Source organism: Phoca vitulina, unplaced genomic scaffold (genome assembly GCF_004348235.1).
Source record: "Phoca vitulina isolate PV1807 unplaced genomic scaffold, GSC_HSeal_1.0 scaffold23, whole genome shotgun sequence".
NCBI lineage: Eukaryota > Metazoa > Chordata > Mammalia > Carnivora > Phocidae > Phoca > Phoca vitulina.
In genome coordinates this window covers 21210207-21224497 of record NW_022589726.1, presented here as the reverse complement: position 1 = coordinate 21224497, position 14291 = coordinate 21210207, and the positions used below count along the sequence as shown (strand labels likewise).

General features: G+C 36.9%; 1 protein-coding gene across 2 annotated transcripts in view; it reads left to right on the top strand.

The window, feature by feature from the left end:
• Positions 1 to 14291, top strand: part of SPATS2 (spermatogenesis associated serine rich 2) — a 139317-nt gene that overhangs the window by 90787 nt on the left and 34239 nt on the right. For both annotated transcript variants that reach the window (XM_032420435.1, XM_032420436.1), the window contains one exon: positions 12820 to 12899. In XM_032420435.1, the coding sequence (XP_032276326.1) occupies positions 12820 to 12899 (80 nt within the window). The remainder of the gene's footprint in view (positions 1 to 12819; positions 12900 to 14291) is intronic.

Here is a 14291-nt window from a genome sequence, read left to right as displayed (position 1 = left end):
TTTATTTTTTTTAATATTTATTTATTTATTTTAGAGAGAGCAAGTGTGAGTTGGGGAGAGGGTATAGGGAGAGGAGAATCTCAAGCAGACTCCATGCTGAACATGGAGCCTGATGCGGGGCTCAATCTCATAACTCTGAGATCATAACCTGAGCCAAAATCAAAGAGTTGGATGCTTAATCGACTGAGCCACCCAGGCACCCCCACAATAAAAATTTTTTTTAAAAAGATGTTTTATTAGGACAGAATGAGCTTAAATGTGTTATTTAGGTAACGTGTGCCTTATCTTCACAAGTATAACACTTAAAAGCTAATATCCGCCTTGTGGTAATTGTAACAATTATTTGGAAATAGAAATATTTATAATCAAAGTAGATAACTGATACATAATTTTTCCAGTTTAAGAAAGAAGAAACAGGGCGCCTGGGTGGCTCAGTTGGTTAAGCGACTGCCTTCGGCTCAGGTCATGATCCTGGAGTCCCTGGATCAAGTCCCGCATCGGGCTCCCTGCTCTGCGGGGAGTCTGCTTCTCCCTCTGACCCTCCCCCCTCTCATGTGCTCTCTCTCATTCTCTCTCTCTCAAATAAATAAATAAAATCTTTAAAAAAAAAAAAAGAAGAAACATTTAATTCTTATTTGCATGAAGGCTAATGAGTAAAGAGTGACAGATTTTGCCGTGCTGTGGTTTTTTGAGACAGGTTGTTTTGTTAGAGATAGATTATGCAATTAGAATTACTTGTTCTTTTCTGTACTTTGAAGCACGGGGATTGGGATGGGTTGGAAAGGGAAGGTATTCACTGTTTTACAGTGCTAGAAGGAACATCCAAAGCAAGGTCTTTTACAGTGACAAAAGAATATCTCTCAGATCTAACTGAAATTAGTTCTACATATGAAATGAAACACACTGTTTAAAAAATTATTTCCTTCTCCTCACTCTTCTTCAGATTCTCAGGAATTCTACCAGTTAGTCTGTACTGAGCTTAGTAATTAAAGATTTGTTTGACTTTTAAATATCATGATTCTTAAATATTTTAATTTCATTGACTTATTGGAATTGAGTTTCTTTCCTAAGATAGCTGTTGAATTTTTTCTTTTTTTTTAAGATTTTATTTACTTATTTGACAGAGAGAGAGCACAAGCAGGGGGAGTGGCAGGCGGAAGGAGAGGGAGAAGCAGACTCCCCGCTGAGCAGGGGGCCCGATGTGGGGCTCCTCCCAGGATCCTGGGATCATGACCTGAGCCACAGGCAGATGCTTAACTGATTGAACCACCCAGGCACCCCAAGCTGGTAGAATTCTTGAGAATCTGAAGAACAGTGAGGAGTAGGAGCTAATTTTTTTTTTTTAATGGTACATTCAGTTCATCCAATCCATCTTAAGCCCAGAACTATGGCATATATGGTAATAATATACAGGAATTAACAATCTCATTAAATAGAGAAATTTTATTGAAATCTAAAACTGAGGGTTTAACTTGTAAAAGAGACAGAAAATAGGCCATTGGTAGCTAAAACGATGTTTTTCTTCAGACTTAAGTGACCAGCTCACACAGAGACATTTTATAAGACTTGATTCATTTACAGACTGATTTTCTGGTTTTTAGATTATCCAGAATCCTTGCTTTCTCTTTTTTCTCCTGTTTTTACTGGCTGTTCATCTTTTAACCACATCACTACTTTTTCCTTTAAAGGTTTTATTTATTTATTTTAGAGAGAGAGAAAGAGACAGAATGCTTGGGAGGGGTAGATGGGGAGGAAGAGAATCTCAAGCAGACTCCACGCTAAGTGTGGAGCCCAATGTGGGGCTCAATCCCAGGACCCTGAGATCATGACCTGAGCCGAAACCAAGAGTCGGCTCCCAACCAACTGCGCCACCCAGGTGCTCCACAATTTATTTTTCCCTTTCCCCAAAAGCAGGGAGAGATTAGCAAGTAGAAACATAAAACTCATGACAGTCTTTCTCACTACTTGGAAATAAAGATTTAACTAAATATTTAATTTTTATTCTATTTTAGTGCCCCATTCCATTAAAAAGTTTGCAAGTTGGCTGTAAATAGATATCAAAATAATCATCATGTGGCTTCGTAATTTTTTAAGTAACTGAATTCATGTAATCTCTGGAACTATATATAAGATATTGTGAATAAGACATTAGTTCAGAGATGATCTAGAATCAACAAAGAATGTGTAGTGATCTTAGTAATTGATGATTTATTTGTGTTCTTTTTAAAAAAATCACAGTTCTCAAATGCTTTAATTTTTTTAATTTATGAAATTGAGTTTTTTTCCTGGAAAAGCTGGTAGAATTCCTGAGAATCTGAAGGACAGGATGGAGTAGGAAAGAATTTTTTTTTAAGCTATGCATTTAATTTTATATGTAGGAGAACTAATTCCAAACTAATGGAAGATGGCATTGAGACAGAAGAGTTTGGGCATTAAAATCAGTATCATTGCCCCCTGGCAGTTCTCTAGAGTACATTACTAAGAAGGTTTTTGAAAGATGGATAGAATTTCCTATCCAATCACCATTCATGGAGGAATTTATTATTTGAACCAGTAAACCTTTTAAACAAGACCCTCAAGAATTCTTGGAACTTAAAAAAAAGAAGTTTATTCTGTTGCACTTGATGGAAACCTAGGAAAATCTATTGGTGAGAGTAAGATAGACTTCAGTTGCTTGTTTGTGTCTTTAATAAAAACCCTGACTTTCCAGCAAGCTCTACCTGGAAAAATCAAAACTCATTCTAAAAGTTTGGAAATTTCCCAGTGTAATTGCTTTGTCTTATAAGAAGAGTCACAACATCCTTTAGAATGTAGTTGAAGAAGCACTCAAAGGGGCAAAGTAAAGAAAAACATTAACCAGCTGTTAAGGCTGTATGACAAATAAAGGAAAATAAAGCAGGAAAATAAAAGGCCACTTCCTTTCATTGAAGAGCCACTTAGCAAATGACTGGTAGTTGAAGTATGGATTTTTCTGAACATGTAAAACATAGCAGTAGTCATCTGAGATGCCTAGGAAGGCCAGTTGATAAAACTGTAAGTCTGTATCCTTGCAATCTACTGAGAAGATTTTTGTGTTTGGCCATCAGCAACCAAGATGGAAATTTTTTTACAGATTTATTTATTTATTTGAGAGAGAGGGCACACACACGCATGCATGAGCCAGGGGAGGGGCAGAGGGAGAGGGAGAAGCAGACTCCTAGCTGAGCAGGGAGCCTGACACAGGACTTGATCCCAAGATGCTGGGATCGTGACCTGAGTTGAAGGCGGATGCTTAACCTACTGAGGCACCCAGGTGCCCCGCACAAATAAATTTTTTAAAAAGTTCTGACTTTTCTCTCTCTCTCTGTCAAATAAATAAATAAAATCTTTAAAAAAAATTTCTGATTAAAAATGATGTTAAGAAAATAACATTTTTTCTAAGGTAAATTTTAAAATCTAGGGATCCCTTACTGAGATTCCAAATTAATTCCTGCAATAAATATTTGGTAAACACCTACTGTGAACCAAGTTAGGCATTGAGGATACACTGTTGAACAAGACAGCTAGGGTTTCTGCTCTCTTAGAGTTTTATAGTCTAATGCAAGAGACCAGTAAAAAAAAAATCATCTCAATAGGATAGCAACTGTGCATTTAGTTTATTAAATTGCACAGTACTAAATACATATAATAGCCCCCACAATTACCTACTATGAGGTGGAGATTATTAAAAGCTCTACTACTTAGGGTCCTAAAAAGGTTTAGCAGAGCTAATATTTAATGAACACACAGGCTCTTTGAAAGTACTGAAGTGAATTCAATCTGATTATGAGCAGGTTGTCTACTTTGTTGGAAAAACCTATCCCCCAAATTCCAGGTTGCTTACAGTAGAGAGAAGTATAGAGGGGACTCAAACCCAGGCATGGATTCTTATAGGAGCTACTGAATTTGTATCTTTGAATTTAACAACTAAAAATTTATAATTTTAGATTGTTTATATGTTTTTCCATTAACATAGATGATGGCAAATTACTGTACTATCCCTTCTGACAAGTGAAAAAAAAGATGGAATTATAATCCCTCCCAAAATACTTTAACTTAATTTTACAGTTATGAAAAAAAATCAGTCATGGTACCACTTCTTACCCAAAGTCACACAATAAGAAACCTACAGCAGAATCAAGGACAGAGTCCAAGCTTAATGCTATATAACCTTAATGCTGAACTCACCAAACATACTAGTTCTCAAGTTGCCATTATTTTAACAGTACCTTAGTATATCACCTTTCTTCTAAGGATCTCAAATTCTTGTTATTACTCACTGATATTCCTTACACATGCATAAAACAAGCTGGATAACAAAATTATTCATATTTCACCATGGTCAAAGAGAGGCCATAGAGGTAAGATCCTTCAATTAAATGCAAGTAACCTCACAGGTAAGAAAGCCTAGATGTACAGATAACCTAACAAGGGTGACGATCACTTGTCATATTTTCTCAAATTGTATCAACTTTCTCTTAAAAATTAAAAGGTAGACTGAAGAGAAGAGGTTAAGTGCCAATTCTTACAGAAATGTATCTCACGAACAATTAAATAACCTAAAGTTCTCCTTTAGCCTGAACACAGCCAATCAATACTCAACCACCTAAAAGAAAATAGTCTTTTTTGTTTTAAAGGTTTTATTTATTTATTTGACAGCGAGAGAGACAGCAAGAGAGGGAACACAAGCAGGGGGAGTGGGAGAGGGAGAAGCAGGCCTCCCGCTGAGCAGAGAGCCCGATGTGGGGCTTGATCCCAGGAAGGCAGATGCCCAACGACTGAGCCACCCAGGTGCCCCGAAAATAACCAGTCTGTTGAAATTGTTTTTTCTCATGACAGTTTTGAGAATAATCCACACATAAATCACGAATAAAATGACAAGTGGAGTTCTGTTTCTTCATGTGCACTAGTGACAAATATGGGGACAGGGGTTATATTATATAAATGTGAGTGCAAGGAGAAGAAAGTTACCATCACAGACATGACTAGCTAAAGTTTAGAGTGTATTCACAACTTTGAAATTGAAGAGGTCACCAACTTCAGTTTCCTAGGTCACAATTTTCTCTTCTGCCAATTTACCACCTAAGCTTGGAAGAATTGTGACTGTTTTTGTAAGAAAAAAGATATAGATATATATCATATATATATATATATATATGATAAAGAAAATGTGTAGATAATGAAGAATCAGGCTTGGAAGAAGAGCAAATTCTAGATGGGAAATTTAGAAAAACAACTGTGTCAAAATGCCGTTTTGTAAGATGTCCAGTACGGGTATAGCCTTCTGGAATGCTAACACTTTTTTATATTTATTTCTTTAAGTTATTTAATAAACTTCCATCTTGGGTCAAGACTGGCCTTTATAAACCATGTCATTTACCTGTTTTAAAATAGTTCAGTTTTTTGGGTCGCCTGGGTGGCTCAGTCAGTTAAGCGTCTGCCTTTGGCTCAGGTCATGATCCCTGGGTCATGGGATCGAGTCCCAGCTCCCTGCTCGGTGGGGAGCCTGCTTCTGCCTCTGCCCCTCCTCCCTGCTTGTGCTCACATACTCTGTCTCTCATTCTCTCTCTCTCTCTCAAATAAAATCTTTAAAAAAATTTTTTTAAGAACCATGAGAGACGATGGACTCTGAAAAACAAACTGAGGGTTCTAGAGGGGAGGGGGGTGGGAGGATGGGTTAGCCTGGTGATGGGTATTGAGGAGGGCACGTTCTGCATGGAGCACTGGGTGTTATGCACAAACAATGAATCATGGAACACTATATCTAAAACTAATGATGTAATGTACGGGGATTAACATAACAATAAAAAAAAATTAAAAAAAAATAAAAAAAATAAAAAAAATAAAAAAAAAATTTTTTTTAAATTATTTGTGGTAAAACTTACATAAAATTTACCATTGTAACCATTTCTTCATGTACAGTTAAGTGGCATTAAGTATATTCACATTCTATGCAACCATCACCACCATCCATCTCCACAGTGTCTTCATCTTGCCACACTGAAACTCTATACCTATTAAACAACTGACCGTTTCCTCCTCCCCCCCCCCATCCCCTAGCAACCACCACCCTACTTTTAATTTGACTATTCTAGGTACATCATATGAATAGAATCATACACTATTTGTCATTTTATGACTGATTTATTTAGCATGATGTCAAGGTTCATCCATATTGTAGCATATGCCAGAATTTCCTCCTTTTTAATGCTGAATAATATTCCATTGTGTGTGTGTGTGTGTACATAAACACACAACATTTTCTTTATCCATTCATCTATTTATGGACACTTAAGAGTTGTTTCTGTATCTTGGCTAATGTGAATAATTCTGCTATAAACATAGATATATAAATATTTGTTTAGGTTGCTGCTTTCAGTTCTCTTATGTATATACTCAGAAGTGGAATTGCTTGATCTTATAATAATTCTATGTTTAATTATTTAAGGAACCACCATATAGCTTTCCACAGCAGCTATACCATTTGAAGTCCCCACCAGCAGTGTATGAGGATTCCAATTTCTTCACGTGCTTGTCAACATTTGTTCTCTTTCTCTCTCTCTCCCTCTCACCCTCTCTTTTTCTTTTGTTGATGGTCATTCTGATAGGTATGAATATAATCAGAACTTTTAACCAAATGAATTATAAAACATTCAATACAGTATGGTCCTCAGGTTAAATTATAGAGTATCAACAGAATCAGACTGTGTTTCAAAGTTTGTTAAGATACATGTATTAAAAAAAGATACAGGTTCAGTTCCAGAGAAGACTTACAGATAGGTGGTCAACAGGTACATGAAAAGGTGCTCAACCTGCTAGGTATCTACCCCAAAAGATACAAATGTAGTGATCCGAAGGGGCACCTGCACCCTAATGTTTATAGCAGCAGTGTTCACAATAGCCAAACTGTGGAAAGAGCCCAGATGTCCATCGACAGATGAATGGATAAAGAAGATGTGATATATTTATACAATGGAATACTATTCAGCCATCAAAAAATGCAATCTTGCCATTTGCAATGATGTGGATGGAACTAGAGGGATTATGCTAAGCAAAATAAGTCCATCAGAAAGAAAATTATCATGTGATCTCACTCATATGTGGAATTTAAGAAACTAAACAGAGGATCATAGGGGAAGAGAGGGAAAAATAAAACAAGACGAAATCAGAGAGGGAGACAAACCATAAGAGACTCTTAATCATAGGAAACAAACCGAGGGCTGCTGGAGGGGAGGGGGGTGAGGGGATGGGGCAACTGGGTGATGGACATTAAAGAGGGCATGTGATGTAATGAGTGCTGGATTTTATATAAGACTGATGAGTCATATGAACTCTACCTCTGAAACTAATAATACATTATATGTTAATTAATTGAATTTAAATTAAACTTTTATTGGGAAAAAAAGAAAAGGTGCTCAACATTATTAATCATCAAGGAAATGCAATCGAAACTGCAATGAGATAACACCTCACAACTGTTAGAATGGCTATTATCAAAAAGACAAGAAATAACAAGTGTTGAGGTGCCTGGGTGGCTCAGTCAGTTAAGCATCTGCCTTCAACTCAGGTCATGATCCCAGGGTCCTGGGATCAGGCCCCATGTCAGCAGGGAGTCAGCTTCTCTCTCTCCCTCTGCCCCGCCCCTTCCCCCTGCTCATGCTCTCTCTCTCTCTCAAATAAATAAATAAAATCTTAAAAAAAAAAAAAGAAATAACAAGTGTTGGCTAGGATGTGGAGAGAAGGAAACCCTCACATACTTTTGGTGGGAATGTAAATTGGTATAGCGACTATGGAAAACAGTATGGAAGTTCCTCAAGAAATTAAAAATAGACCTACCACGTGATTCCACTTTTGGGTATTTATCCCATAAAAACAAAAACACTAACTTAAAATGATATATGCACTCCCATGTTTATTGCATTATTATTTACAATAGCCAAGATATCAAAACAACCGTTAAGCGGCCATAGATGGATGGATGGATAAAGAGTATGTGTACACACACATACACACACACAATGGAATATTATTCAGCATTAAAAACAAAGGAAATTCCGACACAATGGAATATCATTTAGCCATAAAAAAGGAAATCTTCCCATTTGTGACAATATGGATGGACTTTGTGGGCATTATGCCAAGTGAATGTCAGAGAAAGACAAATATCCTATGATCTCACTTATATGTGAAATCTTAAAAAACAAAACCAAGCCCATAGATACGGAGAACAGATTGGTGGTTACCAGAGAGGAGGGGGTAGTGAAATGGGTAAAAGGGGTCAAAAAGTAGACTTCCAGTTAAAAAAAAAAAAACAAGTCATGGGGATGTGATATACAGCATGGTAACTCTAGTTAATCTGTGTTGCATGTTTGCAGGTTGCTAAGAGAGTGGATCTTAAGAGTTCTTGTCACAAGAAAAAAAATTTTGTAGCTATGTATGGTGACAGATGTTAACTACAGTTATTGTGGTGATCATTTCACAATATATATAAATAGTGAACCATGGGGCGCCTGGGTGACTCAGTGGTTGAGCGTCTGCCTTGAGCTCAGGTCATGATCCCGGGCTTCTCGGATCAAGCCCAGCATCGGGCTCCCTGCTCAGTGGGAGGCCTGCTTCGCCCACTCCCCCTGCTTGTGTTCCCTCTCGCTGTCTCTCTGTCAAATAAATAAATAAAACCTTTAAAAAAAAAATAGTGAACCATTATGTTGTACACCTGAAACTAATATAGTGTTTTATATATATGTCATTTATACCTCAGTTAAAAAAAAACTTGTTCAAGTTTGGTTTGACACATGGTATTATCAGACTCAGATATTTCTGTGTCATCAGTGCCTAAAACAACTTTTGTCTGATTTTTTAAGCCAGCAAAAACAATAATAACAAAGCCTGCAGTATTTGCAAATATGTCAGTGATACTGTAAATAACATACTTTTTCCAAAATGTTCTTAAATGTGTGCTATTTGAAATAATTCCAAGAAACTTCTGAGGTGGTTCCTAATACAGTGAAATAAATGCTAAGAAAGTTCAGATTTCCTTGTATCCTTTATGAGCCTTGTGTGAGAGTGGTATTTAACTGAACTGTTCTTTAAAGATTTATTTCTTGGGACACCTGCGTGGCTCAGTTGGTTAAGCGTCTGCCTTCAGCTTAGGTCATGATCCCAGGGTCCTGGGATTGAGCCCCATATAGGCTCCTTGCTCAGTGGGGAGCCTGCTTCTCCCTCTACCTGCCATGCTCCCTGCCTTGTGCGCTCTCTCTCTCTCTGACAAATAAGTCTTTTAAAAGAAATAAAAAAGATTTATTTCTTGCAGAGTATACATGCTCTCTATCATAGGATAGGTATCAAAGGTTGAGACCCTGTCTCATTTCCTACCAGTGGAATTAAGTAAATCTTAGGCTTTCTTTGCATGAAAAAACAAGAAAATTGTTAAATTACTAAATATTACTGATGGGAACAAAAAATGACTTTATCTATAATGCTGAGAGGCACTTAAGCACCAGTTCATTGAAGCAAGGTTTTGAATGTACTTGAGTTGTTGGTTTTAAGTTGAAAGAGGCAATATTAGCTGGTGAGTAGGCAAGTTAAGATGTTGAATTACTGCTTTACCTTTTTGGAGAACTTGTGATTTAGAGTATAAATATGAAATTGGCATTTGTGCTGTGAGAGGCTGACCTGTATGCACTACCTCAATGGCTCTCTTGCTTTCGGGCTTCTAGTTGGGTTTGGCCATTAGGCAGGCAGCCTAGGCAGGAGATCAGAGGCAGGGAGGAGAGTGAGGTAGTGGTTTTATTTCCCAGTCTTTCCCTGAGGGAGGTCACTGTGGGCTTACCTTGTCCTTTGACCAAAGGTCATAGCTATGGTCCTGTGGCCCTTTCCATAGCAGATGAAACAAAGATGAAAGAGCCTTGTATATTCCAGGAATGGCTTTCTCCTTACACTTCTTTAAAACCTCAGAGTAGCAGGGTACATTGCTATTATTAGCCAAGGGTATTGCACTATATCTTTTGGTTTCCCTATTCCTTACTAGCCCCTTTGAAAATAGTCCCTTTATTAAACTCTTCTCAGATTTCCCAATTTGAGTGAGCCATTTGTTTCCTTCTATGATCCTGACTGCTTTATATATTTTTAATCATTATCCTAACTGGTATGTATGCCAGATAAACCTTAGTAATACTTATGCTAATTTGGGGGGGGGCAACAGCCAAAGGTGTTTATAGAACTAACCTTTGTTTTCCTGGTACTTTGTCTAATCTAATGTGTTGTTAAAGGAAAAAAATAAAGTGTTAGATGATGTGTAAGAATACTAATAGTTCATTTAAATACAGACCCAAAAACAAATAAATACAGACTCCAAAATGCTGTTTTGCTTCCACCTTAAAAGAGGTTGATGGTTTGATTCTTTATTTTTTTTTTTTAAGGATACACTTTTTTAATGACAAAATTTGTCTTAGGTATTATGAAATAGCTTTTCCGTTGCATTAGCAACTTTTAAAACAATGTAGGTAACAAATTATTTCAGAAGCTAGATTCTTTAATAAGATTATTGACATCCTTTTGTATCATCTCATTGCTCATTAATTTGTCTTTAGGGGAGAGTACTTATAATATCCAAGTTAAATCATTTGGCTAACCTATAGCAACTGAGTAGGTTGCTGGATAATATTTTGACTATATAGGATTTTCAAAACTGTGTCTTTTTTCAGTTAATAAAGATAATTGAGAGTTAACCATTTTATGTAGTCATCTGGAAAACTCAGACTTAAATACTGAGTTTGTCTTAAGTGCAGCCAATTTTTAATTTAGGTAACAGTCTGAAAATTGCCAGTATTACAGAGGTTAAATCTAAATTCACGGTTTTGGGGTGCCTGGGTGGCTCAGTCAGTTAAGCATCTACCTTTGGCTCAGGTCATGATCCCCAGCGTCCTGTGATCGCAGCCCTCTGCCCAATGGGGAGTCTGCTTCTCCCTCTGCCCCTCCCCCTGCTCGTGCTCTCTCTCTGCTCTCTCTCAAATAAATAAAATCTTTAAAAAAAAATTAATTCATGGTTATATTGGCAATCGGCAACCACAGTTTTTCTTGGAATGACATTGACTCTATTCATATCCTCTTTAACACTTTTAGTACCAAAATGCTGTTACCATTCTAACTTATGAACTACCAGTCTTCCATAGGAACTAGGAAGTATTTGAAAACCCAGGATTAAGCTGTAAAAGAGTCTTTATTTATTATTTTTTGATTGAAGTATAGCTGACACACATGTTACATTAGTTTCAGGTGTACAACATAGTGATTTGACAACTCTATACATTATGCTGTTCTCACCACAAGTGTAGCTACCATCAGTCACCATGCAACATTATTACAATACCATTGACTATATTCCCTATGCTGTACCTTTTATCCCTGAAAAGAGGCTTTAATTAAAACACATCTATAATAGTAGCAAAAGAATTTGGAAAGTGTACTAGAATATTACTGCATTTTTTATACCCCTGTTTTATTCTGTTCTAGCGCCATAACAGACTGGGTAGCTTATAAACAACAGAAATTTATTTCTCACAGTTTGCGAGGCTGGAAGTCTGAGATCAGAGTGCTAGCATAGTCATGTGAGGGCCCTCTTCTGGGTTGCAGAGTACTTCTCGAATTGCATCCTTCCCCAGTGGCAGGGGCTGGAGAACTCTATGGGGTCTCTTTTATAAGAGCACTAATCTCATCATGAAGACTCCAGTCTCATGACCTATTCACCTCTCAAAGGTCCCGCTCCTAATACCATTATGTAACACTAAAACTTAAGGATTTCAACATATGAATTTAGTGCTGGGTGATGGCAGGCGGGAGTAGGGGGTGGGCAAACAGACATTTAAAACCATAGCAACCTCTTTTCTTAAAATTTCTCCTTTTGCTTGCTTTGTTGAAATTCTAACCCCCAAGCTATTCCCAAGTATGGTGCATGGATCAGCAATGTCGATACCACTGGAGAGTACAAATCTCAGGCCACAAGCCAAACTACTGAATCAGAACCTGCATTTTAACCTGAGATTCCCCAGATGACAAGTATCCACATCAGAATTTGAGAAGTACTCTAACCATTTCCTGCCATTGCATCTCATTAGATTAAAACAAAGTTGTGAAGTGTTAAAGCTGAGGTAATTTATGGATTACATAGTCACAGTTAAAGAAATTGATTAAATTTACAGATAGCCTTTTCTTTCTAAGCATAAGAAAGCCAAACTCTTTTTTGTAATCAATCGCATTGCAGTTTTCCCGTGCTGTGCTTGTAGTGTAAGCTCAGGTACATTGCTTTGTCGAGCATTATGTTGGGGATACAAACATGAATGTATTCAGGGATTTTGATAGTCTAAGAACGTGTGTGGTGCAGTCTAGAAGATGGAAATTAGTTTCATATGTTACTATTAATAATGGTACAGAAGCTCATATTCACATTTTCAGATTCATTAGTGTTAAATTTTACCTTGGGGAACTATTTACTTGCAACATTTCTAAAGGGCCTTTTAAATTAGGATAGTTAACAAAGATGTCAAAGATTACTGGACAGTCTAATATCGTTGATGTATTTAGTGTCTTTCTGTAGCTTGTGACAGTTTCTATTAAAATCAGATTTTATAATTTTAACACAAGTGTAGTTATCAGTTATATATAGGATAGAATTTACAAAATAGCAACTAAGTTGTTCACTGTTTATGAGAGGAAAGCAGCTGGTATGGCCCTTCCATTTGGGGAATGGATCACATGTTAGTTTTAGATCGTGTTGAATATATTTTTTCATTCTTATTCTTGCAGATACATCAGGATTCATTTTTGATTTGCAGTCCAATACTGTATTGGCCCAGGGAGGAGCTTTTGAGAACATGAAAGAGAAGGTATGACTAGTTACTATGGATAGTAAGCTTGAATGTCAGTAAAATTTAGATGCTAATACAATCAGTGGCTACACAAACTCATTAAGAAAGTGAAATATGATTTTGTTTGCATAACTAATATCATAAATATTAGTTAATATTATAACATAATATATATGTGGCTAAGTGTGTATCTCATTTGGCAACGTTCTTTAAGGAATAAACTGAGTAGGATCTTTCCATTCATTTGGAGAGTTCAGAGCAAGAAGAGAAATAGATCTTCCAAGTAATATTCCTCTGGAAGAAAACCAGGTGTTTTTAGTAATGTAACCCTTAATGAGTTTTATTGAGAAAAACATAAAAGCTTATGTGCTTTCTCTGTTTTATTAAGAAAAGTATATTATTGATTATGGAGTCACAGATATATTGGTTGAATAATATAAACACTTTCACATTTTAAGTTATCAGAATCTTACTTTTATCATTGAGTCTGTAAGTTTTGCCTAAAGTCTACTTTGTAGTGATCAGTACTAAGTTTTTTGCTCATCTCAAAAATGTATATTACAAATTAGCCCTCTTTGGATTATACATTATATACCTTCCCACTTTGTATGGTTTTAAACCTTATCATTGTTCGGTAAGCCTGAAACAAAAAAAGGGTAGAATGATATAAAAGTAAGTGTACTAAAGAAGACTTAGGGGCGCCTGGGTGGCTCAGTCGGTTAAGCGACTGCCTTCGGCTCAGGTCATGATCTCAGGGTCCTGGGATCGAGCCCTGCATCGGGCTCCCTGCTCCGCGGGAGGCCTGCTTCTCCCTCTCCCACTCCCCCTGCTTGTGTTCCCTCTCTCGCTGTCTCTCTCTCTCTCTGTCAATTAAATAAATAAATAAAATCTTTAAAAAAAAAAAAAAAAAGAAGACTTAGATTCTGGGTGCCTGGGTGGCTCAGTCGTTAAGTGTCTGCCTTCGGCTCAGGTCATGATCCCAGGATCCTGGGATCGAGCCCCACATTGGGCTCCTTGCTCAGTGGGAAGCCTGCTTCTCCCTCTCCCACTCCCCCTGCTTGTGTTCCCTCTCTCGCTGTGTCTCTCTCTGTCAAAAAAATAAATAAAATCTTAAAAAAAAAAAAAAGACGACTTAGGTTCTAATACAGACTCTGCTTATTACTTAGACAAGATACTTTATTTCTCTTCATATATAGAAGAACTTCCTTTTTAAGCAGTATGGCTAATTAAAGAACGTGGAAACATTCCTGTTATAAAATACCTAGAAATACAGAATGAAAAATAACATATATCATTTAAAATGCATACCGTGACACAAAAAGTAAAGGATATCCCTAGGAAATAAAAATATAGAGGGCACTAAAAACCAGAGTGGTAAGCCTGAGCTAGGTAACTCTGATGTGTTTTGCC